Source organism: Pogoniulus pusillus, chromosome 13 (genome assembly GCF_015220805.1).
Source record: "Pogoniulus pusillus isolate bPogPus1 chromosome 13, bPogPus1.pri, whole genome shotgun sequence".
NCBI lineage: Eukaryota > Metazoa > Chordata > Aves > Piciformes > Lybiidae > Pogoniulus > Pogoniulus pusillus.
Window position 1 is genome coordinate 26881126 of NC_087276.1, and position 26350 is coordinate 26907475.

Sequence of the window (26350 nt, forward strand, 5' to 3'; positions counted from 1 at the left end):
GTGGGTATGACAGAGCATAAGTGGCTTCTGTGGAACTTTTGGATGGTTGCCCTGAAACTTGGCTCCTTTAGCTGTGATGGGATGCTGTGGGCCTTGGCCATAGCAGCCCCTGTTGACACAGTGTGGTTTGGAGAGCACACTGGGAGGCAAGTAATTCAATTTTGAAAGAAAATGGGTTTGCAGTAACGCATTTCCTTTGACCATCTATTACTCCTGTCCAAATCCACCAGATCTGATACATTGTCAGACTCTGATCCGGTTAAGTTTGGCTAGACCTGTGCAGCTTTATCCCTTCTTGTACACAGCTCATTGATCTTTGCAGTAGCTGAGCCCCTGGAGCCATGCACTGCTCCCAGGGAGGCTGCATGGACGTCTGTGCCTGGTGATGCAGGATTTGCTGACCATCTCACCTGGCAGAGCAGTACTCCTCATCTCACTGGTTCATTCTGAGTAGGAGACTATCTAATTGAACAGCTTTTGAGAGCAGCAAACACGTTTGTATGTGGTTTAACTTAATATACAGGCTGCAGAGCTGAAGTGAAGGCACTGATCAGTTTTTGCAGTTGAGATAGCATTCAGAACACAAATTAGAGTTTGTGGTAGGGAAGGACCCAGGCAGAATTTAAAACACTGAATAGGAAGCTCAACATGGAGAAGCTCATTGCTGATCCAGAGCAAGCAGGCATGCACTGAGGTTTTGGATTTGTTCTTTTTAGTATAGAGGGGTTGTGATGTCCTATAGGCTTTTTAAATGTGGATTAGAATAGCAAGGAGGTAGTTTGGGGGAAACTAAATCTGAGGTTAATGGGCTGGGTTTATCCACCATGAAAAACCAGTTTGTAGCTGCCTACTGAAGGTAGTTTTCTCAGTGTGGCAGTTCATGACGTTCCAGGTGTTAGCTGAGGGCACAGCAATAGTTGTTTGTCTGTCTGAACCTGTGCTTGGTGGACACAAAGAACACAGTCATGCTGTGACCATGATGTGTGCATGCTAGGATAGGAACAATCTGGGATCACAGGGGTAACTTGTGCTTGCTCAAAATGTTTGCTCCTCTGCTCCACTTCCACTCTGCACCTGCAGATGCCTCATTGTGTCCAAAGGAGCTCAAAACTAGATGGCAGAAGCTACCTTCAGAGGGCAGCTGTGGAAGATGGATGAGTGACTGGCAGCAGGATGAGGACATTAGAAACTGTTGGAGCTCTTGCTTTAATGAGGATGAACACTTGTGCAGAGTGGTTATTGTGAAAGGACCTGCACACACAGTCAAGAGGGATGTATGTAGAGATGTGCCTGTGTTTTGTGGCTTCTTTCCTTGAGCTTTCACATCTCAGTCCATCTTTGTGTCTCTCTTCACCATCTCCCAGAAAAGCAGAAGTCCTTAAACTGGGTTTACTCCCTTTAAATTTCGATAGAGACTCCCTGATTAAAGCCTAGTGTCCAAGAGAGATGGCAGGTGACAAACCTGTTGCCATCCTCTGATTTTTTTCACACTGCAGTCATAAAATGGTTTAGATTGGGATGGAACAAGGGGACACAGTCTCAAGTTGTGCCAGGGTAGGTATAGGCTGGATATTAGGAAGAAGTTCTTCACAGAGAGAGTGATTTCCCATTGGAATGGGCTGCCCAGGGAGGTGGTGGAGGCACCGTCCCTGGGGGTCTTCAAGAAAAGACTGTTTGAGGCACTTAGTGCCATGGTCTAGTTAATTGGATAGGGCTGGGTGCTAGGTTGGACTGGATGATCTTGGAGGTCTCTTCCAACCTGGTTGATTCTATGATTCTATGACCTCAAAGCTCATCCAGTTCCAACCGCCCACCATAGGCAGGGACACCTCCCACTAGAACAGGTTGCTCAAGGCCTCAATAATCACCAAATCAATAATCACCAAATAAACCTAGCAGTTTTCCAGTGAGCTGGAATACATCTGTGTGGATCAGCATGTGTATGTGTGTGTGTTCAAGTTGTTGTTACAACAGAAAAACACATTTCCTTTAGGGGGAAAAAAAAAACCCACAATATCAGTGGCTGCATCTTAAGTGTCATTCTGCCTTTCCATCACCTGAGGATTTGGACAGCTTTGCCACTCTGAAACATTACAATGAACATAGATTTGAAAGTATTTTTTTATATTTAGGGGCATTGATTCTAATATAATTTCTCTGCAAATTAAAACTCTCCTTGAAAAAGATTAAACTGTCAGCGATAACATCTAGGTTCTTGTTATGTCTAAGAGGAATAAATGCTGAAGTTACAGAATTGTCTGGAGGCTTATAAAGTCAGAAGGGGAATTAATGATAGGGGAGAGAATGGCTGAAAATATTGGATAACACATTTTTTTTGAATCAGAGGAAGTGGAATGAGTTGAATGAAGAGGTTTATGGCCAAAAAGAAGACCCATTTAGTCCTGGTCTGCTATATAACATGAAAAACACAATTTGGAGAGAAATCTCTACCCAGTGACTTGGGCTTGCTCCACATATATTTTTTAATAAGATATCAAGTATTGATTTCAAGATGCTGAGGAACAGACAATGTGTTGGTTTCCCTGGTTAGCCATCCCTATTAAAAATATATATAATTTCCAGTTTGCTGACTTCACTGTGAGCTATTGGGTTCTGGCTATGCTTTTGTGTGCTGCATTAAAGAGCCACTTAGTGTCACAAAGCTGGTGAGGGGCCTGGAACACAAACCCTACGAGGAGAGGCTGAGGGAGCTGGGGGTGTGCAGCCTGCAGAAGAGGAGGCTCAGGGCAGAGCTCATTGCTGTCTACAACTCCCTGAAGGGAGGCTGTAGCCAGGTGGGGTTGGGCTCTTCTGCCAGGCAAGCAGCAACAGAACAAGAGGACACAGTCTCAAGTTGTGCCAGGGGAGGTCTAGGCTGGATGTTAGGAGGAAGTTGTTGTCAGAGAGAGTGATTTGCATTGGAATGGGCTTCCCAGGGAGGTGGTGGAGTCAGGAGGTGTTGAAGCCAAGCCTGGCTGGGGCACTTAGTGCCATGGTCTGGTTGACTGGCTAGGGCTGGGTGCTAGGTTGGCCTGGATGATCTTGGAGGTCTCTTCCAACCTGGCTGATTCTGTGATTTCCACTGAAGATCCTGATCCAATTGCTTCAGCCTTTCCCTAGTAGATGAAATCGTTTGATTTCCATTCATTGTAAGGCTTCTTTTTCAGAGCATGAATCATTCATGGAAATCTTCTCCCAGCTTTCCTTAATTTCCAACAGCCCTCTCAGGCATGCACTCCTCACCTGGATGCATTATCCCAGCAGTGGTCTCATCAGTGCTGCATTCGGAGACAATATTGTTTCTCTAGTCCTACTCAAAGGTACATAAAGATTCTAGCTGCTCCTTTATATATATATATATATAGATATATTGTTGCCTCCAGACAGCATTAAATTGGAGGAAATCCTCAGTTATTAGTCATGGCCAAAGGCCCTCATTGCAGACATTGTCTTCCAGCAAGTATCTGCTGTGTTGTGTACCTGAGACTGTGTCCTGCGCTTCGGGATGGCTCCTGATGCGTTTGAATTCATGCAGAATGCTTCTGCCCAGCACAAACAGGTTTCTAAGCTATCTTTGTGGCCTTTGTTGTTTGCTACAATCCTGCCTTTGTGTTATCTGCATATTTTAGCAAGGTCTTATTATTTTCTTATGTATCTTAGAGAATGTATGCTGCATATGATCAGGCAAAGAAGCAATTCGGGTTGGAAGCGGCTGGGAAATGTCACTATTAGTTCATCAGCTTTCAGGCCATTTCAAAACTGCCAGTTTGAAAGGAAAATGTGATTTCTGATACCAAGGCAAATATTTTACAGAATTTCTATTCTGTTATGTCAACACAGTTATCTTAATTAACTAGATTTGAAATCTCTTCAAGTCTATTTGACAAGACCTGCTTTCCATGAAATTGTGTTACTGGCTTTTTTCTGATCTTTCCTTCTAATGGAGTTATGAATCAGTCCTGTCTTGTGAGTTAAGGGGATTCAGTTTGCTGTGTTCTGGAAGCTTCATGAAAAGTGAACAAGGCAGCAGATAACTTGATCTGTATGAGGCTAGCTGGCTAATCTCATTTTTTTTGGTCTTCAGAGTCTATTCACCAGCCACTGCTGTCTCATTCTGGCTGCAGTAAACGCACAGCGTGCAGATCGATCCTGCCAATGGGTGATTAGTAATTTGCAAACTTCAGTAAGTGGATTCATCCAATTCAGGGTTTTAAGTTGGAGGAGAAAACGGAGAGGCAGTGATTGAGTGGGCTGAAATAGCAGGAAAGGGATATTTCCTCTCAAGTGAAATGGAAGCATTGTTGAGCTCTGTTGAGCGAGACGATGGCGCAGATTTGTAACCTTTCTGCAGTGATTACAGCAAATAACATTTTTTTCTGAAATCACTAACATCAAATGCTTTTGCCTTTATCACCTCTCTTGATCTCTCTTTTTTTCTTAGCTGTTGACCTGCAGGAGGATAAAAATGTATGAATTTATGCAAGTAAGATTTTTATTGTTATTCTCGAGGCCACTTTTTGCTGGTTTGGGCAGATGAATTCTAAAGTGCTCAACTGCTCATCAAGCAGAAACTCCCCTGGTTTCTCTCAATACATGTCAGATGCATCAAAGACTGTTTGGGGGTTCTGCCTGTGAAAGAAACTTGGAATAAATTCCAGTTCTGGGGTTCTCAATTCAAGAGAGATGTTGAGGTACTGGTATGTATCCAGAGAAGGGCAAAAAGCTGGTGAGGGGCCTGGAACACAGCCCTGTGAGGAGAGGCTGAGGAAGATGGGGATGTGCAGCCTGCAGAAGAGGAGGCTCAAGGGTGACCTCATTGGTGACTACAACTACCAGAAGGGAGGTTGTAGCAGGTGGGGTTGGTCTCCCAGATCCTATCAAGAGAGTAGGAAGCACCGCTCTCATGCCTGAACAGTGGAAGCTGTTTGCCTGAAGCACAGTCAATAATCAAGTACAGATTGCTCTCTCTGAGCACTCTTCTTACTCTCTCTTTTTCACTCAAGTCTTCCTTCCCAAGATTTCCAGAGGATGGAGTTCAATGTTGGCAAGTACAGAAGCAACAAAACCACATGTAGGTACACATATGTGGGGGTTGGTCTCTTCTCCCAAGCAACCAGCAACAGAACAAGGGGACACAGCCTCAAGTTGTGCCAGGGCAGGTCTAGGGATGTTAGGAGGAAGTTGTTGGCAGAGAGAGTGATTGGCATTGGAATGGGCTGCCCAGGGAGGTGGTGGAGTCACCGTCTCTGTAGGTGTTGAAGCAAAGCCTGAATGAGGCACTTAGTGCCATGGTCTGGTTGATTGGTTAGGGCAGGGTGCTAGGTTGGACTGGATGATCTTGGAGATCTCTTCCAACCTGGTTGATTCTATGATTCTGTGATTCTAAGTGCCCTTTAGAGAATCTCTGTACTGCTAGATTGCAGCTGGAGTAATTTTGAGATATGAAAACTGCACTGAAAACAAAGCAGTGAGTAAAATATGAAAAATGGCCAAGAAATTGCTGTGAAAAATTAACAAAGGAAAAATGCAAATATGAGGTCAGGAAGTCAATGACTATGTGCTTAAAGCTGCTCTCTCTGGAAATCTGTGGTTGGTGAAGTACAGCGTGGTGGTTTGGGTGTTACCTCCCTCCCCCACTCTTATGAAATCACCCAGACTAGACTCAGCCAAGCTGGCAGTTAAGGAATGAAGCTTTATATTCACAGCTTAGCACAGTATACAAGCAGACAGTTACAATTGTTTAGCCTGGAGAAGAGGAGGCTCAGGGGTGAGCTCATTGCTGTCTACGACTACCTGAAGGGACATTGTAGCCAGGTGGGGGGTGGCCTCTTCTCCCAGGCAACCACCAGTAGAACAAGGGGACTCAGTCTCAAGTTGTGCTGGGGGAAGTACAGGCTGGATGTTAGGAGGAAGTTCTTCACAGAGAGAGTGATTGGCATTGAAATGGGAAGGGAGGTGGTGGAGTCGCTGTCCCTGGAGGTGTTGAATAAAAGCCTGGATGAGGCACTTAGTGCCATGGTCTAGTTGACTGTCTAGGGCTGGGGGATAGGTTGGACTGGATGATCTTGGAGGTCTCTTCCAACCTGGTTGATTCTATTCTGTTCTAATATCTACAGCTATATACAGAATTATACCAGTTAAAGGTGATACAGAAACACAACAGCCCTCTCAGAAACCAGAGTCCCCAGGAGGGGCTCCCAACCACCCTTCTGCCTTCTTTCCACCTCTCTACCATATCCCAGACTTTGCCTTATGTGAAAGGTGAGTTTAGAGGATTGGCCAGGGGGGTGAGAAAGCAGAAGTCCAGGAAGAAAGCACAGATTCTGACAGAGACAGACACACACACTCTCTCTTATCTATGTTTTGTGTTCTTGTATTTATACATCTCAGCAAGCCTATGAGTGAAGTAGGCATCATCACCGTTTCCATTTCACAGCCTATAATCTTAATTTCTCTCTCTAAAATGTTCCAGTTAGCCTCAAACTAACACATACAGAAAGGTTTTCTTACAGGTTTGCTCCAATGAAGTTGGCAAGACATCTGCCTTCTCAACTGCAGCTAGTCTCTGTTTCTGAGTGAGGCATGTGTTGTCTGATTAAAACTTCATGGGGAGGAAATAAGCATTGCAGTGCAGGAGCATCTTGTGGTAGCTGTTGGGCTGAGCTCTCCTCTCCTCAGTAGTTTGTTGTCTGAAGGCTGGAGAACTAGTTCCCCACTGAGAAATGCTGGAATGCCTGAGGTTTTCTTTCATTAAAAATGCTGTGATTCATCTTGACAATAAGGAAGGTGATGATGATAAAAACAAAAGCTTGGGTTTTATACAGCAGGAAGTACTCTGCTTTAAAGAGCTTTTTTTTAAGGTCTTAAACAGTTTAGAGGTTGACCTGCGGCCATAGTTCTGGGAAACCTTGGCAGTAAAGTTTGACATCATTGCCCCTTCACATCTCTCTGCAAAATGTGCCTTTTGCTTGTCAGAATCTTAGCACAGTGAAGTAAAACTGGTGAAGTAGAACCAAACAGTTGTATTTCAGATCATTAAGTTGCGCACTGATGTCCAGACAGGTTTGTACCTACCACATACATTTCAGGATAGATTTCAAATTGCTTTTGGCTCAAATTTGTAGCAGCTTAGGCTTGAGTAAAGATGTGGTGCTGGAGAGGAGTTGATAACCCTGGAATGGGTTGCCCAGAGAGGTGGTTGAGGCCCCATGGCTGGAGGTGTTTAAGGCCAGGCTGGGTGAGGCTGTGTGCAGCCTGCTCTAGGGTAGGGTGTCCCTGCCCATGGCAGGGGGGTTGGAACTGGCTGATCCTTGTGGTCCCTTCCAACCCTGACTATGAGGCAGGTTTAGCATGTTGACAGAGTCATTTTGCTAATGGGCTGGTAAACCCAGTGTGATGTTCCTAAATTTTCCCATATCTATTGCATTTAAGGAAAAAATGGATACATAGTAGATGAAGTTTGCAGGCAACCAAGAGATATTTCCCTCAGTGGAAGCCAAGAAAGTGTTCTTAAACAGATGGTTGTGCTGATGTAAGTCTCTGGGGTGCACAGCCTCACCCAACACAACAGGTATGGAGCCAGGGGAGTGAGTGGAAATGTAGCTTACCTAACCAACAGAGGTGCAGCATACATCAAAAACCTGCCCTCCTGCCAAAAATGAGCATAGAATCACAGAATCAACCAGCTTGGAAGAGACTTCCAAGATCATCCAGTCCAGCCTAGCACCCAGCCCTATTCAGTCAACTAGACCATGGCTCTAAGTGTCCCATCCAGTCTTTTCTTGAACACGTCCAGGGATGGTGCCTCCACCACCTCCCTGGGCAGCTGTTCCAATGTTTTTCTCTGTGCCATGGGAGTACAGGGCTTTGAGCTGAAGCTACTCTCTGTAGACAAGACTCAGGTGGATCCCTTGTGCCAGCCACACGGTGGAGATGGCAGCTCCTCCTCTCCCCTCTGTTCCAGCTTGCCCTGATGTGTTACAGCTTTCAACTCCTCCTCAGCCTGAGAGTTTACTCCCATATTGAGACTTTCCAGGTCTCATAAGTACAATGGGTAGAGCAAAACCAAGTCACCAGCTCCAGCTTTCTTAGGCCCTATGTAAGTGGTGAGGGGTATTGATTTAGTTTTGATGTGATGTAGTTTATAAATATGCATGAGGATTTAGGGTGCTTTTTAATTCTCCTTGCATTGCTGACTCTTCTAGTTGAGGGTTTCTTTGTATGCACAACAAGCTGCTCCGTGACAGCCCTGTTCTCTCTGCCTGGGACCTCTCTAATGTTTGTTAATCCCCAAGCCTGTAGAAACTTCTATTGTTCAAGGAATGAAAGGACAGAAACATGATGCTTTTCTGCATAGGGACTAAGGGGGCAGAGTCCAGCTGTCTGAGGAGTTGGATAAGGAAACCTAAGACCAAAAGGCAATCACCAGGAGGTGGGGAGGAGGAAGGAGATGGAGGAGACCTTTTCTGTGCTCTTGGAGAAGAGCTTTTTTCATCAGGGATCCTACAACTTGCTTAAATAAAGAAGTAACCTGATCAAATGGTGAAAAGGGAGGGGAAAATCAAACATTTGCCTACTTGCCCAGAGGAGCTGGAAGCGAATGTACCCTCTGAATCGATACTGGGATGGTTTAGATACTCAGGTCTCTTACTTGAGGAAGAGCAGAGCAAACAAAAGAAGGTTCTGCATATTCAACATATCTGAGCAAAACCACAGTGACTCTGGTGAATAATGTAGATGGCCCTGTGGATAATTAAGACAGGTATCTACAGGCATATGTGTGTTTCTGAGGTGTTGGAAGCTCCCTGGTTTCTCTCTCACTTCTCCCTCTACAAAACTACAGAGAAATTTCCTCACTGTACCTTGTTGGATGTTGAAATAGTAGCAGGGGGAGATGAGCTCTCCCCAGAGACAAGCTGTGTCAAGACAAACACCACATTGCTGAGGAGTGACAGTGACAAGGAGAATAAAGCTTGGCAATTCTTCCCTACGGTCTGTTGCAGGGCTGTGGTTTGTTTTCATCACTTTTATCTTCTGTTCACCAGGAGGCTGGGTGAGTCTCTGCTACAGGTTGCCCAGAGTAGTTGTGGAGGCTCTGACCTTGGCAGTGTTCAAAGCCAGGTTGGATGGAGCAACCAGTTCTAGTAGGAGGTTTCACTGCCCTTGGCAGGTGATTGAAACTAGATGATCTTTGAAGTCCCTTCCAGCCCAAACCATTCTGTGATTCTATGATCTTCTGTTTGGCCAAAGCAGTAGAACTGGGGAGGTGATGACCTCTTACAGTGAGAGGCTGCAGTGGAGCTTGTTTAACCTGGAACACTTTTGCTTTAAAACTGAGGAACTGCCTTGTTGCTTGAGACTGTCAGAAATGAGTCCTCCAAGGCACCTGTCACAGTTTTGATGTGAGAGGGAACTTGACCTGCTCTTTAAGCAGAACAGCTTCCAGAGCATCCATTAATGCTGGCAGGTTAACTCTGCTATGTGGCCAAGACCGAGGGTGCACCTGCATTCACCAAAGGGCAGCAGAGCACTTCAGGATTTGCTTTGTACCCTGCCAGGTCAGAGTCACACATGCAAGAACAAACAATAGCACTTTTACATGCATTAAGTTATAGGATCCAAACGTTCTGCTCCACTAGAAGCCTTTAGGCTGTTGTGGTCGACCTCCGCAACCAGCCAATGCAATGTGTTTGCTGTCCAAATACAAGTGGTGACTGACAGCTCTTCTAGGCACCTTCCAGGCTTGTATACACTCATCTGACCTTTGATGCATCCTGCCATCAGCTCATGAAGGCAGTGGCTTTTACATGATTTTTAATTATTCATCTTTCCTTTTATATCAGATATTATCTAAGAAAAAAACAACCCATACAGGTTTGGGGGTTTAGCACTGAGATCTGCTAGCTGAAAATCTTACTACATTGCACTTTGGCTTTTCTTTATACAAAGAGAGACCTCTCTTGTCGTGCTTCACTCTGACTCTTCTCTTTCTGTTTGAATACTGAGGGTCTCAGGCTAGCACAGCTGCTTTTCTCCTCTGGAATCTCCCCTTGAAATCCCATCTGAATTCATTCAGATTTAGCAGCTTTACAAGGAACGGCAGAATCGCAGAATCAGTTGGGGTTGGAAGGGACCACAAGGATCATCTAATTCCAACCTCCCTGCTCTAGAGCAGCCTGGCCACAGCCTCATCCAGCCTGGCCTTAAACACCTCCAGCCATGGGGCCTCAACCACCTCCCTGGGCAACCCATTCCAGCCTCTCACCACTCTCATGCAAATCAATTTCCTCCTCACATTCAGTCTGAATCTCCCCACCTCCAGCTTTGCTCCATTCCCCCTAGTCCTGGCACTCCCTGACAGCCTAAAAAGTCTCTCCCCAGCTTTTTTGTAGGCCCCCTTCAGATCCTGGAAGGCTACAAGAAGGTCACCTTGGATCCTCCTCTCTCTAGATTGCACAGCCCCAACTCTTTCAATCTGTCCTCATATCAGAGCTGCTGCAGCATCCTCATGGCCCTTCTCTGGACATGCTCCAGCATCTGCATATGCAGTGGAAGGCAGTAAAACAAGAGTAATAAAACATTGTTGGGAGGGAAAGCTTTCAGTGGTTGAATATTTGGACTGGAGTAAATCCTACCAAAAAACCTCATTTTGAGTATCTTCTGTCTGTCAGGTTTATTATACAGCATCTCTATGTGGCTGTTGCAGGCAGAATAAGAAAGCAACAGTAAAGTAGTAGATGGTTTTGGTTGCTTGATTGGAGGGTTGGGGATTTTTCTTGGTTTGGTTGGGGTTTTTTTAAGCTTTATGTGCTTTTCTTGAAAAGCATGGCTTGGACTGACACTTCTCAAGAGTATTTTTAACCAAACTTAGTTCATTTGTATGGGGAAGTTGCTACAGTGTGTTTTGAAATTCAGATAGCTGTAAGCCAGCATTTCCCACCATGAAGTTAAGTCTTGTTGCTGGAAAAAAAAAAAACCAAACAGAATTTTTATAACTCAAACCATGAGCTCTTTGGGGCTGTTTTCAGAACCTGTGTGCTTTTTCTGTTCAGTGTCTTTATCAGAGGTTTTTGAACCATCACAGGTCTCCTCAGCATGCTGCTAGAGTGTAAATAATAGCAACTTTTTATGGACTTTGTTCTCTGCGAAGACAGGAATCCTTGCCTTGAAAACACCAGTGTAGAAACCCTGGAATTCAAATCTCTAGGTGGTAACAAACCATCCTGGAGCTGACTGTGATTTTCTTCCATCTCAGCAGAAGAAAGAGCAGCAATTCAAAAGGACAGTGAGCATTTGACTGCACTTTTTTCTTGCTCCTAGATCATCCCAACTCGCGCCTTGCCACCCTGACTCTTAACCTTCTTGTCACGTTTGTTTGCATCCCAGGCCTCATCTGAATGCCTCTCTCCATGCAAATTATAGTCTTGCATCCTCCAGGGGAGAATGCATTTGAAAGTGGGTATAGAGAAAAGATCTGCCTTTTAAAAACTGTACCTGAAGGGCTCCAGCAGCACTGCTGAGACATTTCGTTTTATTAGTCGTTTTGCAGCGGTGCCCAAATGTGTTACATGTCGTAGGGGAAGCTGGGGTCTGGTGTTAGAGCCGTGTGATTAGAGTGATTAGAGCTTTGTAGTCTGTAATACATCCCAGCTCCAACCGCCTCTCTGTCTCTCTGCTAATTTGCTGTGGATGCTGCACTAAAAAGGGCCGTGGGGAGGAATATCAATGAGTCCATGCAGTGTGGCACAGCAGCTCAGGAAAGACGAGGAGAGGCCCTGTAGAAGATGCTTGAGCGTGTCCAGAGAAGGGCAACGAGGCTGGGGAGAGGCCTCGAGCACAGCCCTACGAGGAGAGGCTGAGGGAGCTGGGATTGGTTAGCCTGGAGAAGAGGAGGCTCAGGGGTGACCTTATTGCTGTCTACAACTACCTGAGGGGTGGTTGTGGCCAGGAGGAGGTTGCTCTCTTCTCTCAGGTGGCCAGCACCAGAACAAGAAGACACAGCCTCAGGCTGTGCCAGGGGAGGTTTAGGCTGGAGGTGAGGAGAAAGTTCTTCCCTGAGAGAGTCATTGGACACTGGAATGGGCTGCCCGGGGAGGTGGTGGAGTCGCCGTCCCTGGAGCTGTTCAAGGCAGGATTGGACGTGGCACTTGGTGCCATGGTCTGGCCTTGAGCTCTGTGGTAAAGGGTTGGACTTGATGATCTGTGAGGTCTCTTCCAACCCTGATGATACTCTGATACTGTGATACTGTGAAGTCTTCGTGGGCAGCGCAGCTGATGCAGGTGGTGGAGGTGACACTGCAGATGCAGCGAGGACTATGAGATTGCTCATGTCACTGTGTGTGAGGGTGAGGATCTGAAATCTGCTGTGCTGGTGGGACCTGTAGAGTTCCCTACTGGCAACCTACTGGGGTTGAAGAGGCATTGCTCAGACTAACACTGGTTGTCTTCACCTTTGCTGTTCTGGAAACTTCTTTGTGCGTCTACCCAGGTGCATTTTGCCAGACCCTCTTTCGCCCTCAGCTTTGTGTTTGCCTTGATGCATGGGTTGGAAAAAGAGATTTAAGCCTGTCCTGCATGTTTTACTTCTCTTGGAGCACTGAGGCACAGAGCACTGGCATGGGCTCCCCAGAGAGATTGTGGAGTCTCCTTCTCTGGAGACTTTCAAGGCCTGTCTGGATGTGTTCCTGGTGACCTGAGCTAGACTGTATGGTCCTGCTCTGGCAGGGGGCTTGGACTCAGTGATCTCTTTGGGTCCCTTCCAACCCCCAACATCCTGTGATGCTATGAAATGGCTAACATGGGTGTTCAGGAGGCTGGAGAAGAGTTGCCTGAATCTCAAAGTGTGTGAGCGAGAAGTTATTGTTGGAGCTAGGAGAAAGATCTTCCTATTCTGGGGAAGAAGTAGCAGGAGTTGGGCTAGGAACTGGAGAGAGAAGGATGAAAATGTCACCCAAGTGAATTTCCACTCCCAGGTTTCAGGGTTGTGTGTTCTGCAGGTTTACATATGAAAAATGACAGAGAAATGTGAGAAAGAAGGTAGGGAACCAGCGTGAGACCTGGTGGGAGCAAGTGAGCCTTCGCCCAACATCCACCACCTTCTGGGGATTCTTTCCCCACCCTCCCCCAACTATTTCTGCTTTCAATTGTGCACATACTGGCAAAGCTGTGAGGAACAGGTGGTGCTTGTTCCTTATTTGTTAGCTTGCTTCGTCTCATCTTTGCAATCCATTTTTGTCAATACACCTCCTGTTCCAAGGGCTTTAAAGATTCCTCGGTGTAGCTATCTTCTGCGAGGGAGCCGGGGCTGGTGAGCCTGCTGTGCTTTGTGCAGGGGGTACAGAGGGAGCTCTTTGGGATGCAGTTTACTTTGGGTTTTGCTCTAATCGTTTTAACAAGCCTGAGCAAAGAAACAAAAAAAAGGAAAGAGAACAAACCCAAGAAACAGAATTTCCATTAAAATGGCATTTCCTGAGGTGGGATTAAACGTTCTGAGGCTGCTGTGTGCTGGGTGCAGAAATACCTCCTAGAGCCTTCTGTAGGAGGCAGTTGAGCAACAGAATTAGTTCACTTTTTTTTTTTTTAAAGGAAACAAAACTGTTAAGGCAAAAATAAAATGAAGCTAGACCAGGAGAAGCTGCTCATCTGTCTAGCCAGGCTGACTCTAGTTAATAAGCTGTTGCCACATGAGCTATAGTTGCTGGGGACCTTACATCTGCTTTTCAGGTGATAAATCCCAATTTTGCCTTCCCACTGTTTTTCTGTTTTCTATCTTTTGAGTAAAAATTCCAATGAGTATTGATGCAGGACTAACAGCAGACAATTCCTGACATAAATAATATACCATTAACTGTAAGCTGAACATAAATACATTCTAAGATGTCTTCTAATGATTTGTGACTTCTCTGCCTTCATAATTCACTAGAAGCAACAGGGTATTTATTAGCTGCTATTTATTAGCCCCTGTGCAAGTGTGGCTGTGTTTGCTCACAAACAACCACGTTTGGAAAAGCAAAACAGTAGCTCCAGAAACCTGAATCCTTGGGAAAAGAATTCCTTTCTTGCAGCTTGAGCTGTGTGAAGGATCTGTGTGAGGAGGAGACACTGAATCCCAGGAATAAGCTTGCAGGTCCCCAAAAGCAGCAGTGCAGCCATCAGAAACCTGGATTTTGGAAGAATTAAGTAGCTGGAGTCTGACACAGTGAGAGACCTGCCAGAAACCTTGGGCAGTGTTAAGTCACCAAAGCAAGCCAGGAGATATTCACAGGTGGGACAGAGTAAGCAGCAACCCATTGCAGATCTGGATACTGGGGTTTATTTTAGAGCCAATGATATCAGACTTTCTACTCTGCTTTGTGTTTTCACACAATTTGTTTCCTCCCCTACCTTTCTGCTGCCTTCTTTGGGGCTCAGCATCCTTTCCCCTCAGGTAGGTCATTGCTGGTGCAGGATGGCTGGGCAGAAAGTCCTGTCTGCATCCAGTCACCAGTCAAAGACAGCTGGCTGAGGCCTCTGGGCATCCCCTGATCCTCATCCTGTTCCTCTCTCTGATCTCCATCACCTTCCTCCACCTTATCACCTTTCACAGAATCATAGAATTAACCAGGTTGGAAGAGACCTCTAGGATCATTGAGTCCAACCTATCACCTAACCCTTCTAATTAACTAACCCATGGCACTAAGTGCCTCATCCAGCCTCCTTTTAAACACCTCCAGGGATGGTGACTCCACTACTTCCCTGGGCAGCCCATTCCAATGCCAGTCACTCTTTCCATGAAGAATTGCTTCCTAATGTCCAGCCTAAACCTGCCCTGGCACAGTTTGAGACTGTGTTCTCTTGTTCTTTCCCTGGGTGCCTGGGAGAAGAGACCAACCCTTGCCTGGCTACAGCCTCCCTTCAGGTAGTTGTAGACAGCAATGAAGTCTCCCCTGAGCCTTCTCTTCTCCAGACTGAACACCCCCAGCTCTATCAGCTGCTCCTTCTAGGGCTTGTGCTCCAGCCTCTTCACCAGCCCCTTTCCTCCACCCAAGATGGTGACCTTCTTTGGTAGCCTTCTTCTTTCTGGGACCACTTCTTTTTTCACCACCACTTTTCTTTCTGGAGTGCTAAACCCCTGATTTTCCCCATCTAAACATCTCCCTCTTTTGTTTTAGTCCAAGTCTTACCAGAATTTACAACCAGGCTGTGCTGGTATCATCTTCTCCTCAAGAGTTCAGAACATTCACCACCCAGTCATCTACCATGTGTTAGTGTTGACAATTTCAGCTACTTTTTCCCTACAAGAGGTAGCAAACGGAAGCAAGATATTCCGCGGGCAGTTGGATGCTTTTCAAACACTCCTCTTCCACCACCCCTCCAGCTGATGCTTTATGTTTTATATCTGTATTTAAGAAACTTTCCCATCTGTCTCCTACAGAGAGATTCAGTCCTTAATTTGGATGCTCTTCCAAGGGAACTACTGACCCATTACTTCTTTAAAGTTGATACAATCTACTAAGCACCTTTAGATTGTTTCTGTTTAAGCTCCCAACCGTTGCATAATGCATCCCAGACCAGAAACCTTGGAGCTTTTTCTCCTGAGAAGTCAGCACAGAAACAAATCCCTTAGCTAAGAAATCAGCCATGTGTGTTGCTTGTATTTGGGTGGCACTCAGTGTGTTGAGAGTCTCACAATAAAGAAATGGTCCTTCCCTTGAAGAGCTTCCAACCATCAGCTTTTTCTCAGCAGGGGCAAGCACAATCTGTTGCGTTGCAAACGAGCAGCGATTAAACTCATCTGTCCATATGCTCCACCAGAATTTATTGTGCTGCTCAGAAATCACAATGTTTTAAGCTTGATAGACAACAAGGCTATGAGAAAACACAGCACTTAAGTGTGTGTCAGACTCATATGTGGGTTTTGACAGCTTGGCTTTCAAATGCATTAAACAGGAGGAGCCTATGGAGGGTGTGAAGGCAGTTGAAGTTCTGACAGTCATTGCCTCCCTGGGACGTGTGAACTTCTTTAATTTCATTAGCAGTGTTAGATAAACCTATTCACAACAGCTGAGACTATTCCCTTGGCTACCAGCTCTGCCTTTCTGATTAGAGAAATCTGCAGCAGATGAATAAATCTTAAACGGAGTTGTTAAGGACTGAATGTTTCATCAGATGTAAAGTAGCCCACTTGGTTTTAAGCTCTTTTTTTTCTTACCTGTGGGCCTGTGAAAGTGAGTTGAGTAGAGAGAAAAGCTTTTATAGCTCCTGGAGAAAGACATCCCTGAATTGGGACTATGAGGTTTTCAAACAACCAGGAGGAGAGATGCCAAAATAAGTTCAGCCCTTTTCAAGGTGCTGTCACTGGCAGCTTTCATTGTTCTTCTAAACAACTCCTCTTCTAAAGGAAAAGTTTCTGGGTTTCGGAGATGAAAGCAATCCTGTCTTCACTCATTGCTTCGTCACTTGACTGATTCCTCCCTAATGGGGAGATTACTTAGGAAGTTTTTGAGCTGTAATTTCAGCATGTAGACCAACTTCCTGACGGTTTGCCCATAATAGAGTTTAAAAAATGGCACACAGCATCAGCACAATTATCTCCTTGGGGTGGTTTCTTCAAGCTGGGAGATGCAAGTGGGGAGGAAGGCAGCAGCGTTTGACTTGAGCTTGTACCTCTGTTCTACATGGCAAATTGGCCCTGTTGCAAATTCTCTTTTGTCAGGAGGTGTATTGATAGCCAGAGCCTTGCTAAGTAGTTCTGCCATGTCCCACTGTGTGCTTAGAACATATTGTGTTAAGACAATATTTGTGCATTGCATCTGTGGTGGATGTCTAACATAATGACTGCGCCATCGGGACAGAAGTAATGGGATGGTTCTTCTCAGTTGTCTGTGAGAGAGTTCCCCTTGTGCATACCCTGGGGCATGTGTCTGGAAGGCTGAGGATAATGCATCAAAACAGCATTATTTCACAAATTGTAGAACATATTAACATGTGAGAGTCAACAAATCATCTCTGTAAAAATGTCCGGTGCCCTTCGCAGAGCACAGAAATGGTTTTGCTGCCTTGAGCACCAAATCAGCTAGTTAGCATCTTGCTTTCCAGGAATGAATAATTCACTGTACTACTAAATGTCAACCAGACTTGGTTGCAATCAATCAAGGTATTTATTGCTTCCTCCTAAATTGAAGCTCTGTGTACATTTTTTCCCCTGTCAAATCTGAATTACTGGCTTGGTGCTGTTCCTTGAAAGAAGAATCAATGAATGCCAGCAGTTCTCTCCAGCTCAAGTTATTTACTCTTTGCCATCTCTACAATTTCCAATTATTAAAGTATTGGGAAAAATGGGGATAAGGAAGGGGTACTGCTGAGAAACTCTCAGTAGTGTGACAAGAGGAGGCTCAGGGGTGACCTCATTGCTGTCTGCAACTACCTGAACAGAAGCTGTAGCCAGGTGGGGTTGGTCTCTTCTGCCAGGCAAGCAGCAACAGAACAAGGGGACACAGCCTCAAGTTGTGGCAGGGGAGGTCTAGGCTGGATGTTAGGAGGAAGTTGTTGTCAGAGAGAGTGATTGGCATTGGAATGGGCTGCCCTGGGAGGTGGTGGAGTCACTGTCCCTGGAGGTGTTGAAGCAAAGTCTGGATGAGGCACTTAGTGCCATGGTCTGGTTGCTTGGCTAGGGCTGGGTGAAAGGTTGGACTGGATGAGTTTGGAAGTCTCTTCCGACCTGGTTGATTCTATGATCTTTGCTCTCTGATCAGCAGAATGATCCACCAAGTTATCGACTGAGTGAGCCAGGGCCAGGGTGGCTTTCCACCAGAGGGGCTGGCTGTAGGTCATGTATTGATTGCAACCCCCAGTTGTCTCTATTTCTATAGAGAGGCCTGGTCAGCTTAAGTACATTTGGTCAGTTCTTACATTCAGGCCAAGTTTCCAAACCTGAAGCACACTTTTTGTGCCTCTAGGAGGAACTAGGGGTACATTACCCTTTGCTGCAAGACACTTTTTAACTCTATTGAGTGATGACTCCTTGCATGTGTTAGTTCAGCACAGCAGCAGCATCTGGAGCTGCTTGGGGGCTTCCAGCTGCTCTTCAAAGAGTGTGGCCGTTCCTTCTGTAGCTCAGCTTTCAAATGACACTATTTAGTCTTTCCCATCAGTGGCCTTAGGCTAGAAATGATTTTCTAAGTGGACAGAGCTGTTCTAGGTCTTCTCTCTCCCAGTGCCCAAACCACCATTTTCCAGGCTTCTGCTGCAGAGTTCAAAGGACAAAACTGTGATCAGTAAGGCTAATTTCTCACAGAATCATAGAATCAACCAGGTTGGAAGAGACCTCCAAGATCATCCAGGCCAACCTAGCACCCAGCCAATCAACCAGACCATGGCACTAAGTGCCTCAGCCAGGCTTTGCTTGAACACCTCCAGGGAGGGTGACTCCACCACCTCCCTGGGTAGCCCATTCCAGTGGGAGGAAGGAGAGGTGACAGAGAGGATACAGAAATGTTTGTTTTCCAGAGCTAGAGGGATTCCAAGAGGAGATTGTTTGCTTCATTCCCTGGTTTCATGCTAGTATATCTTTAAAAATTCATGGAGAGACTTAAGTAAAGCTCTGCTTGATGTGGCAGCATGGCCTAGTGGTGAGCAGGGTCATCTCTGAAGATGTTTGCTTTTCTGCCACATTAATGCTGGAGTCCAAACTGGAGGCTGCATCCTTCCATACCTCTGCTCCTCTCACATCCCGCAGCTTCAAGCTTTGTTGCCTGATATTTGGGGTTTAGGTAGTAGTTCCTTGTGGGGTTTGGACAGGACCTGGCACACTGGGATCCCTGTCTCCTTTGGTTTCTTTCAGGCAGTACTAGAATATAAACCAGCAGCACTAATATTTTAGCTGTAGGGAGAAATGTACTGGTTTGATGTGTGCTGTGTAGAATAAAGAGAAAGCTACTGCCCCTAGCCCAAAATGTGAGTAGCATAGCAAACATGTCCCTGATCTCCCAGAACTGTTCAATGAGATGGATTCTGCCACAACCTTCCTAACACAGTGGGGTTTTAAGAGATTTGCTTGTCTCACTGTAGCTTCAGACTGATGTGCTCAGGCACGCTGGTGAGCCTCAGAAATAAGCCTGACTCTTAGTGCTGAGTTTTAGAGCATGATTTTTCAAGTGGGCATGTTATAAAAGGAGAGGATAAATGGGCTGAAAGATCTATAAGAGGCAAAGGACTGCAGCTTCATGGCAGGGCTTTACAGAAAGGCCAGAGAGACCTTTTTTAAAGGAGTAAATAGCCTGCAAAATAAACAGACGAGTGCAGCGTGAGTTAAAGTGGTCCCAGCAGGAGGGGAGCAGCAATCTGAAGGTTTTTGTGGCTGTCCTCCACTCTGGCATCCTTCACGTGAAGTGTCTGCAGCCTTGGTGTGATTCAAATGTACAAGAGATCCCCACACTGGGTGCTGGAGACAGCACAGTGGTGGCAGCCAGGGTGAGGAGATGTCAGCTCTGCCTGACCTTGGTGCTGCAGCCCGCCAGGGAGCTGGAGCTGGATCTGCCCTTCATTGCTTGTCAGAAAACTCCTGGGACCAGGGAGAAGCAGGCTGTGCAGCTGTGATTTGAAAGACATCCTTTTGCCAGCCCTCTAACCCCCACTGCAAACTTTGGAGTTGAATCTCTTCCCTCGAAAGGCAAACTGGACAGCAGGGAGTGCCCTGACCTGTTTGGAAGAGTGCTGAAATGCAAATAGCAGGAGCAGTGAGATAGCTCAGTGGGGAAACAGGTTTGGAAATGCCAGCGTGTTGCTGGGGAGAGCTGCCTTCGTGCTCCTTCTCTTCAACATTTCTGAGCTGCTGTCTGAGGTCCCAGCCCTTCAGTCCCTTCCTGAGTTTCTCCTGGCCGAGGTTTTCAGTGGGATTGTTTCTTCTCTTGTCCCTGCTGGGCTATCAGGTCCAGGATGTTTATCTTAACCTGTGTGTTGACTTGGGGTCATGGAGACCCATTGCTGTGGGACTGCAGGATGGACTGCCCTTGCAGATGCTCCCTGGGTCTCCTGAGCACCATGATATTTTTGGTGGTAGAGTCAAGAAGGCACAAACCTCATATTCACCAGCACCTGAACCTCATGGTCTTGGCCAAAAGTGCTTTAAGAGTTCACATCTTCTCCTAGCTCTAAATTGTGCTTCCCGTTGGCCTGCACGGCTGATGGCATGCTGCCAGCCTCAGCTCTGGCTGCTCCTCCTGGGTGGCAGGGCCCATCTGCCTGGTGTGGCCCTGGGAGCCAGCTGGCAGAAGGGCAGCCAGCCCTGGGGACTGCAGGGGAGCTGTGACCACCACAGCGCCTGTGCGTCTCTGACTGCACCGCTGCATCCAGAGCGTGGCAGTGCTTGTGGGCACCTGCACCTCGGGGGGTGAGCACACCTCTCCCAGCTGCCTTCTGCCCAGCTGCCATCTAGAGTAGAGGGAGGCTTTAAAAGGAGAGTTGCAGTGTGGTTCCCCCAAGGGGGCACTGCCGCAGCTGTGAGATGTTGCAGGCGTTGCATGTGAATGTAGAAAGTTCCCAGCTGGCCTTTACCCGTGGTTCTTCTAGCCCAGAGCAGCATCTCTGACCACAGTGGTGGGAGATGCTCTTCTGGAAGAGTCCACAAGCTCAGCTGTGCTCTCCCAGCAGCCAGAGATGCTGGAGAATGTGCCCCAGCCCTCTTGTGGCAGGGTCCTGTTGCAGAGCTGTGGTCCATGAATTTATCACACCTATCTGCTGCTAGAGGCTGTGGGGCAGCAAGGTTTGGCAGTTCACTCCCTGCTGTGGGCAGAGATACTTTACAACGTGGGGCTGGAGTACTTTCAATAAAAGATGTTTGAGAAGAGGATCTCCTGGGGTCTCTTACAAGCAATTCAAGGGTGAGGTAGCTCAGGCTCTGCTCTGGTTTGCATGGAAAAACCCAAACAACCCTGCATAAAGTTCTAGCACATCTTTAATGAAAATGAAATGATAGAATTGGGGTAATACTTACCTCATGCTGCTCTCGAGGGTTAATTAATGTTTACAAAATCACTTTGGGCCTTGAGGTTTAATTGAAGTAAAAATATTACCATAAAAAATGCCTTTTTGTGCAGGCTGTGCTATAGGGTTTGAGCCGGGCAGAGTGCCGTGGAAGGCAGCATTAGCTAATGCTTTACTACGTTTATGGTCGTGAGGCTTCCTGTGGTTCACAGGAAAATTGTCTCTCTGAAATCACAAATGTAACATCAGTGTTTTCCTCTCACTTTGAAAGAATATTAATTTGCTGTCTTAGGCCTTGACTGACTGTTTAAACTGCTCTGAATGCAGCTCACCTCTGAGGAGAACATGAGCCAGCAGTGTGCCCAGGTGGCCAAGAGAGCCAGTGGCATCCTGGCCTGCATCAGGAATGGTGTGGTCAGCAGGAGCAGGGAGGTCATTCTGCCCCTGTACTCTGCACTGGTTAGACCACACCTGGAGTCCTGTGTTCAGTTCTGGGCCCCCCAGTTTAGGAGGGACATTGAGATGCTTGAGCGTGTCCAGAGAAGGGCGACGAGGCTGGGGAGAGGCCTTGAGCACAGCCCTACGAGGAGAGGCTGAGGGAGCTGGGATTGGTTAGCCTGGAGAAGAGGAGGCTCAGGGGTGACCTTATTGCTGTCTACAACTACCTGAGGGGTGGTTGTGGCCAGGAGGAGGTTGCTCTCTTCTCTCAGGTGGCCAGCACCAGAACGAGAGGACACAGCCTCAGGCTGCACCAGGGGAAATTTAGGCTGGAGGTGAGGAGAAAGTTCTTCCCTGAGAGAGTCATTGGACACTGGAATGGGCTGCCCGGGGAGGTGGTGGAGTCGCCGTCCCTGGAGGTGTTCAAGGCAGGATTGGACGTGGCACTTGGTGCCATGGTCTAGCCTTGAGCTCTGTGGTAAAGGATTGGACTTGATGATCTGTGAGGTCTCTTCCAACCTTGGTGATACTGTGATACTGTGATAAAATGAAATATCTGTTTGCTTGCTTGGGATGAGCTGATGGGGATGGTTTGGGTGTTACTCACCCCACACACACACTTAAGAAAACCACCCAGACTAGACTCAGCCAAGCTGGAAATTAATGAAGCTTTATATTTACAGCTTAGCACAATATACAAGCAGCTATTTACAACCTGTACAGCTATAGATGGAAATATACCAATTAAAAAGGTAATACAGAACCACAACAGCCCTCCCAGAAACCAGAGTCCCCAGGAGGGGCTCCCAACCACCCTTCCACCTTCTTCCCACCCCTCTACCTTTGCCTTATGTTCAAGGTGAGTTTGGAGAATTGGCCAGGGGGGTTAGGAAGCAGAAGGATTAGTTAGGCAGATGGCAGGTTAGAGAGAGAAAAGCATGCCCAAAGCCAGAGGGCAAAACTCCCTTATCTATGTTTGTTTTCTTGTTCTTCTACATCTCAGCAAGCCTATGAGTGCAGCAGCCATCACCATTGTTTCCTTTTCACAGCCTAGAATCTAATTCCTCTCACTAAAATATCCCATCTAGGCTCAAACTAGCACACTGATACAACTCGTTAATGACTCCACTACTGGAGTCCTATGGACATTGCTGGCTCCTATTGAGTAATAGATTAGGCTGGTACTGGGTGACCTGTAAAGGTGTTTCTATGTATGCTTTGTAATCTCCTGCTACTAAGAGGTTTGAAATAGGGCTACAAACCTTCATCTCTGCATGTGGAGGTGTCAGCCAAAGAGCAAGCTGTGTTGAATGGGGTTTTTTTTTTGTGTGGTTTGGGTTGGTTGGTTTGTTTTTTAAAGAGAGTAGCAAGAGCATTAGAAGCTACACAGAGAAGGGCTGACTTAAACCATTGGAGTAAAACATTATCACTGCCTGAGCATTCCTTTCTCTGCTTTAATATTGTTTCTCTTCACACAAAGGGTGATACAGACTGAGTGGACTTGGAGGCTGGATCAGGTTCTCAATCTCTTCCTGTTGTTTCTGCCACACAGGGTGACTATGACCCCAGCAGAACCAAAGTGCTCCATTTCAGCATGAACCCAGCGAGCTTGGCCAAGCAGCAGCGCAAGGAGGAGCAGCAGCACCTCCAGGAGGAGTGTGAAAGGCTGAGGGAGATGCTGAGGGCGGTCGAAGGAGGTGGCTCCATCCCTGGGAATCTGGAAGGAGTTGGGAGTTTTCAGTCACCACAAGAAATTGCAGGTAGGCTGCTGGCTTCTGGTCGTGGTTAATGCACTTATTCATTCACACTGCCGAAAGAACTGAGTGCAGAAGCAGATGGAGACGTTGCAGACTGTGTGCTTGATGGAGCTGTTCTAAAGAGAATGAAAAAAGCTGGCTCGATGCAGGAGTGAGTGAATGTGTGGTGGCAATCCTGTGGCAGTTTGGTACAGAGGGTGGGTGGTAAGGATTAATAATAATAATAATAATAATAATCCATATCATTTGTTCATGATAAATGAAATACCAATACAACAGCCTTCATAGGCTGGTGCTGCTGATGGAGGGAAAGGAAATATTTCCTTCCTTTCAGAGCTGGTTTAGCCCTTGAGGTAGTACAGACAGCAGGAAATAACTTTCATAGCTGCAGGGAAGCAAGTGGTTGAAATCTTTTCAGACCTGGCTTAAAACAAATTAATATTGTTTATCAGTGTGTATGTGCCCCATTAATCACAGCTACATTCAATACTCCGTGGAAATAGAGTACATCTTTCACTGAGCTAAATACATTTCACAGAATCTCTGGCTCTCCTCCAATACAGTCTGTCTTCCCTTCACGTACCTGAACAAGACTTTTTAGTACAGTAACCCCAAAGTCAATACCTCCAGACTTGCTCTCAGACTCTGTAAATCAAGGTAAGGGTATCAGTAAAACGTGACCCATCACCTACAGCACTGTCAGGAGCCCAGGCAGAGTGGAGGCATTGTGTGGAGCCCAAGAGATCCTACTACTGTAACTCCCTCACGTGTACCTTGCACTCGAGGTGTTCTTGCTAGGGAAGAGAAAAATAAAAGAGAGCTGAAGGTCTTCGTAGAGCTAACCTGTTGTGGTCCAGCAATACATCTGTGGTCATAGTCTGGAGGTCAGGATCCTCCCTCAGATGGGACTATGGGTGCAGAGCCTGTGTGCGCTGGAATCTTGAGAGCCTCAAAATGGCAGAGCCCCTGTTTTAAAGAACACAGGCAGAATAGAGCATCTTTCACTGTTATGACACAAGGTAGCTTGCTTGTTTTCCCATTGCTCAAACACTATTACTTTATAACTGCTAAGAATGTGCTTGTTCTGGCATCTCATAGTGGATTATGGTACTACGCACCCTTAAAAACATGAGGGTGAGAAGTGTCAATGAGGTGGATTGCCAAGTGAGGAGCAGCCTGGGTGTTAAGAAGTACAATGCCAGTTTGTCACTGCTGTTAGTGGATGCTCTAACAAATGAATAAGCATTTAACACTTCCAGAGCGTTTAAGGAAGGCTGCCTTTGCCCGCAGGAGCTTCCAGTCTAAGACCCCAGTGAGACTCAAGCAGCTCTTGGGGACGGTTCTTGCATTGCAATTTGAATTTGAAATGCACTGGCTTTTAAATGCCAGTAGAGCCTGTCGCCCAGTGCTCCTCTGCCGTTGTGCCTCCAGCTACCCAGCACACCTCATGCTGCGGATCCTCACTGTGACAGTGCCCAGTGAGGAGAGTGCCAGTCAGGGGGCAGAGAGGATGCAGAGGTAAGGTCAGCTCCGTGTCTTTGCTGCTGCTGAATGAACCTCTGGGGTATCATCTACAGTAATTAGACCATTTCTTCTGGGAGAGGAGTTTCTCACATATGCCTTCTGCGATTTGCTATTCATAATTATTATTCTGCTGCCATTCATGCAGTTGCTTTTAGCTGTTTGTGAAGTGCTTCTGTGCTGGGATGTTACCAGGTTTGTCTTTAGCTCATAAGAGATGCATTTTTAAAGCTGTTTTATCTCCTGCCTTTGATTCAGACAGGAAAACAAACAGCTCACTGGGTTTCAAGGTGTTTCCAGCTTCTCCTATATGCAGTGCTTTATTTTTTTTAGCTTTTGCCCCAGTCCCATGCTACATCATTCTGACTTCTGGCCACCAACTCAGATGGGAGAGAGCATCAGCTGCAGAGCCTAGCAGGGTAGGAAATACTTCAGTGTCATTTATCACAGTCACAGGAGAGCCCTTTCCATACTTAGAGTGCCTGTAAGTGCATATGGAAGTGGTCCATGTAAACAAAATGACTTAAAGAGCTGTGAGTGAAAGATGGAGGAGCCCTGTGGATGAATATCTCTAAGACCAGGGCATGTGTGTAGTAAACCAGACTACATGGAAAGATCTTGGCTTTTTTTTTCCATGTGTTTTATGTACTTGTGTGCATCACTGTCAGGCACTAGGGGTGTTGCCAGAAATAGTGCTACAGCCTCACTTCATTCAGCGCCGTGGTCAGAGCAGGAAGGCTGTGCATAAGGATAAGAGACACTGAGGACATTACAGCACTGACTGTGAGGTTGGCAGAGATATCTGAGCTGGCCTTACACTAGCCAGGTGAATGCCAGATTTGACCTTCTTGCTGGGGCAGGGCAGAGCTCCTGGTGGGTTAGGGGACCACACATCAAGTGTGCCATGCAAACTGCATCCATTTCTGCATCGACTCTATCCCGCCCAACTCATGCAGCATCCACAGCATGGATGCAACAGCTGGTCCAGGAATGCTTTAACAACACAGATTCATGTGGCCAGAAAGCTTACGCTGTCTGCTTCTGTTTTCTTAAGGATCTCAACACTTCTGCCCACAGGAATGGATTCCATATGCCTTCCATTTTAGACTATTTTCAAGGTGTGAAATGAGGAGCATGTAGCAGAAACTCCCTCTGCTCTCTTTGTCACTGTGCAATTGGCTGCCTTGAGGAGGGAGGGTTTGTTGTGTGTAATAAGGGAGCAGGTTTCAGTGAGGTTTGTGGAGCTGCTTCCATAAAAAAGAAATAACAAGAATGAGGATTTTTCTTGCACCCCTTTCTGCCAGCTGCAATATAGAATCATAGAATCAGTCAGGGTTGGAAGGGACCACAAGGATCATCCAGTTCCAACCCCCCTGCCATGGCCAGGGACACCCTACTCTACATCAGGCTGCCCACAGCCTCATCCAGCCTGGCCTTAAACACCTACAGCCATGGGGCCTCAACCACCTCCCTGGGCAACCCATTCCAGCCTCTCACCGCTCTCATGCAAATCAATTTCCTCCTCACATTCAGTCTGAATCTCCCCACCTCCAGCTTTGCTTCATTCCCCCCAGTCCTGTCACTCCCTGAGAGCCTAAAAAGTCTCTCCTCAGCTTTTTTGTAGGCCCCCTTCAGATCCTGGAAGGCCACAAGAAGGTCACCTGGGAGCCTCC

At 46.6% G+C, this 26350-nt stretch overlaps 1 protein-coding gene across 11 annotated transcripts in view; it reads left to right on the forward strand.

The window, feature by feature from the left end:
* MAD1L1 (mitotic arrest deficient 1 like 1) overlaps positions 1-26350 on the forward strand; it is a 511231-nt gene that overhangs the window by 310600 nt on the left and 174281 nt on the right. For 10 of the 11 annotated variants that reach the window (XM_064153676.1, XM_064153678.1, XM_064153677.1 and 7 more), the window contains exon 16: positions 22952-23159. In XM_064153676.1, the coding sequence (XP_064009746.1) occupies positions 22952-23159 (208 nt within the window). Of the gene's footprint in view, positions 1-22951; positions 23160-25010; positions 25196-26350 lie in introns of those variants that run through there. The other variant, XM_064153680.1, reaches the window with a different exon arrangement.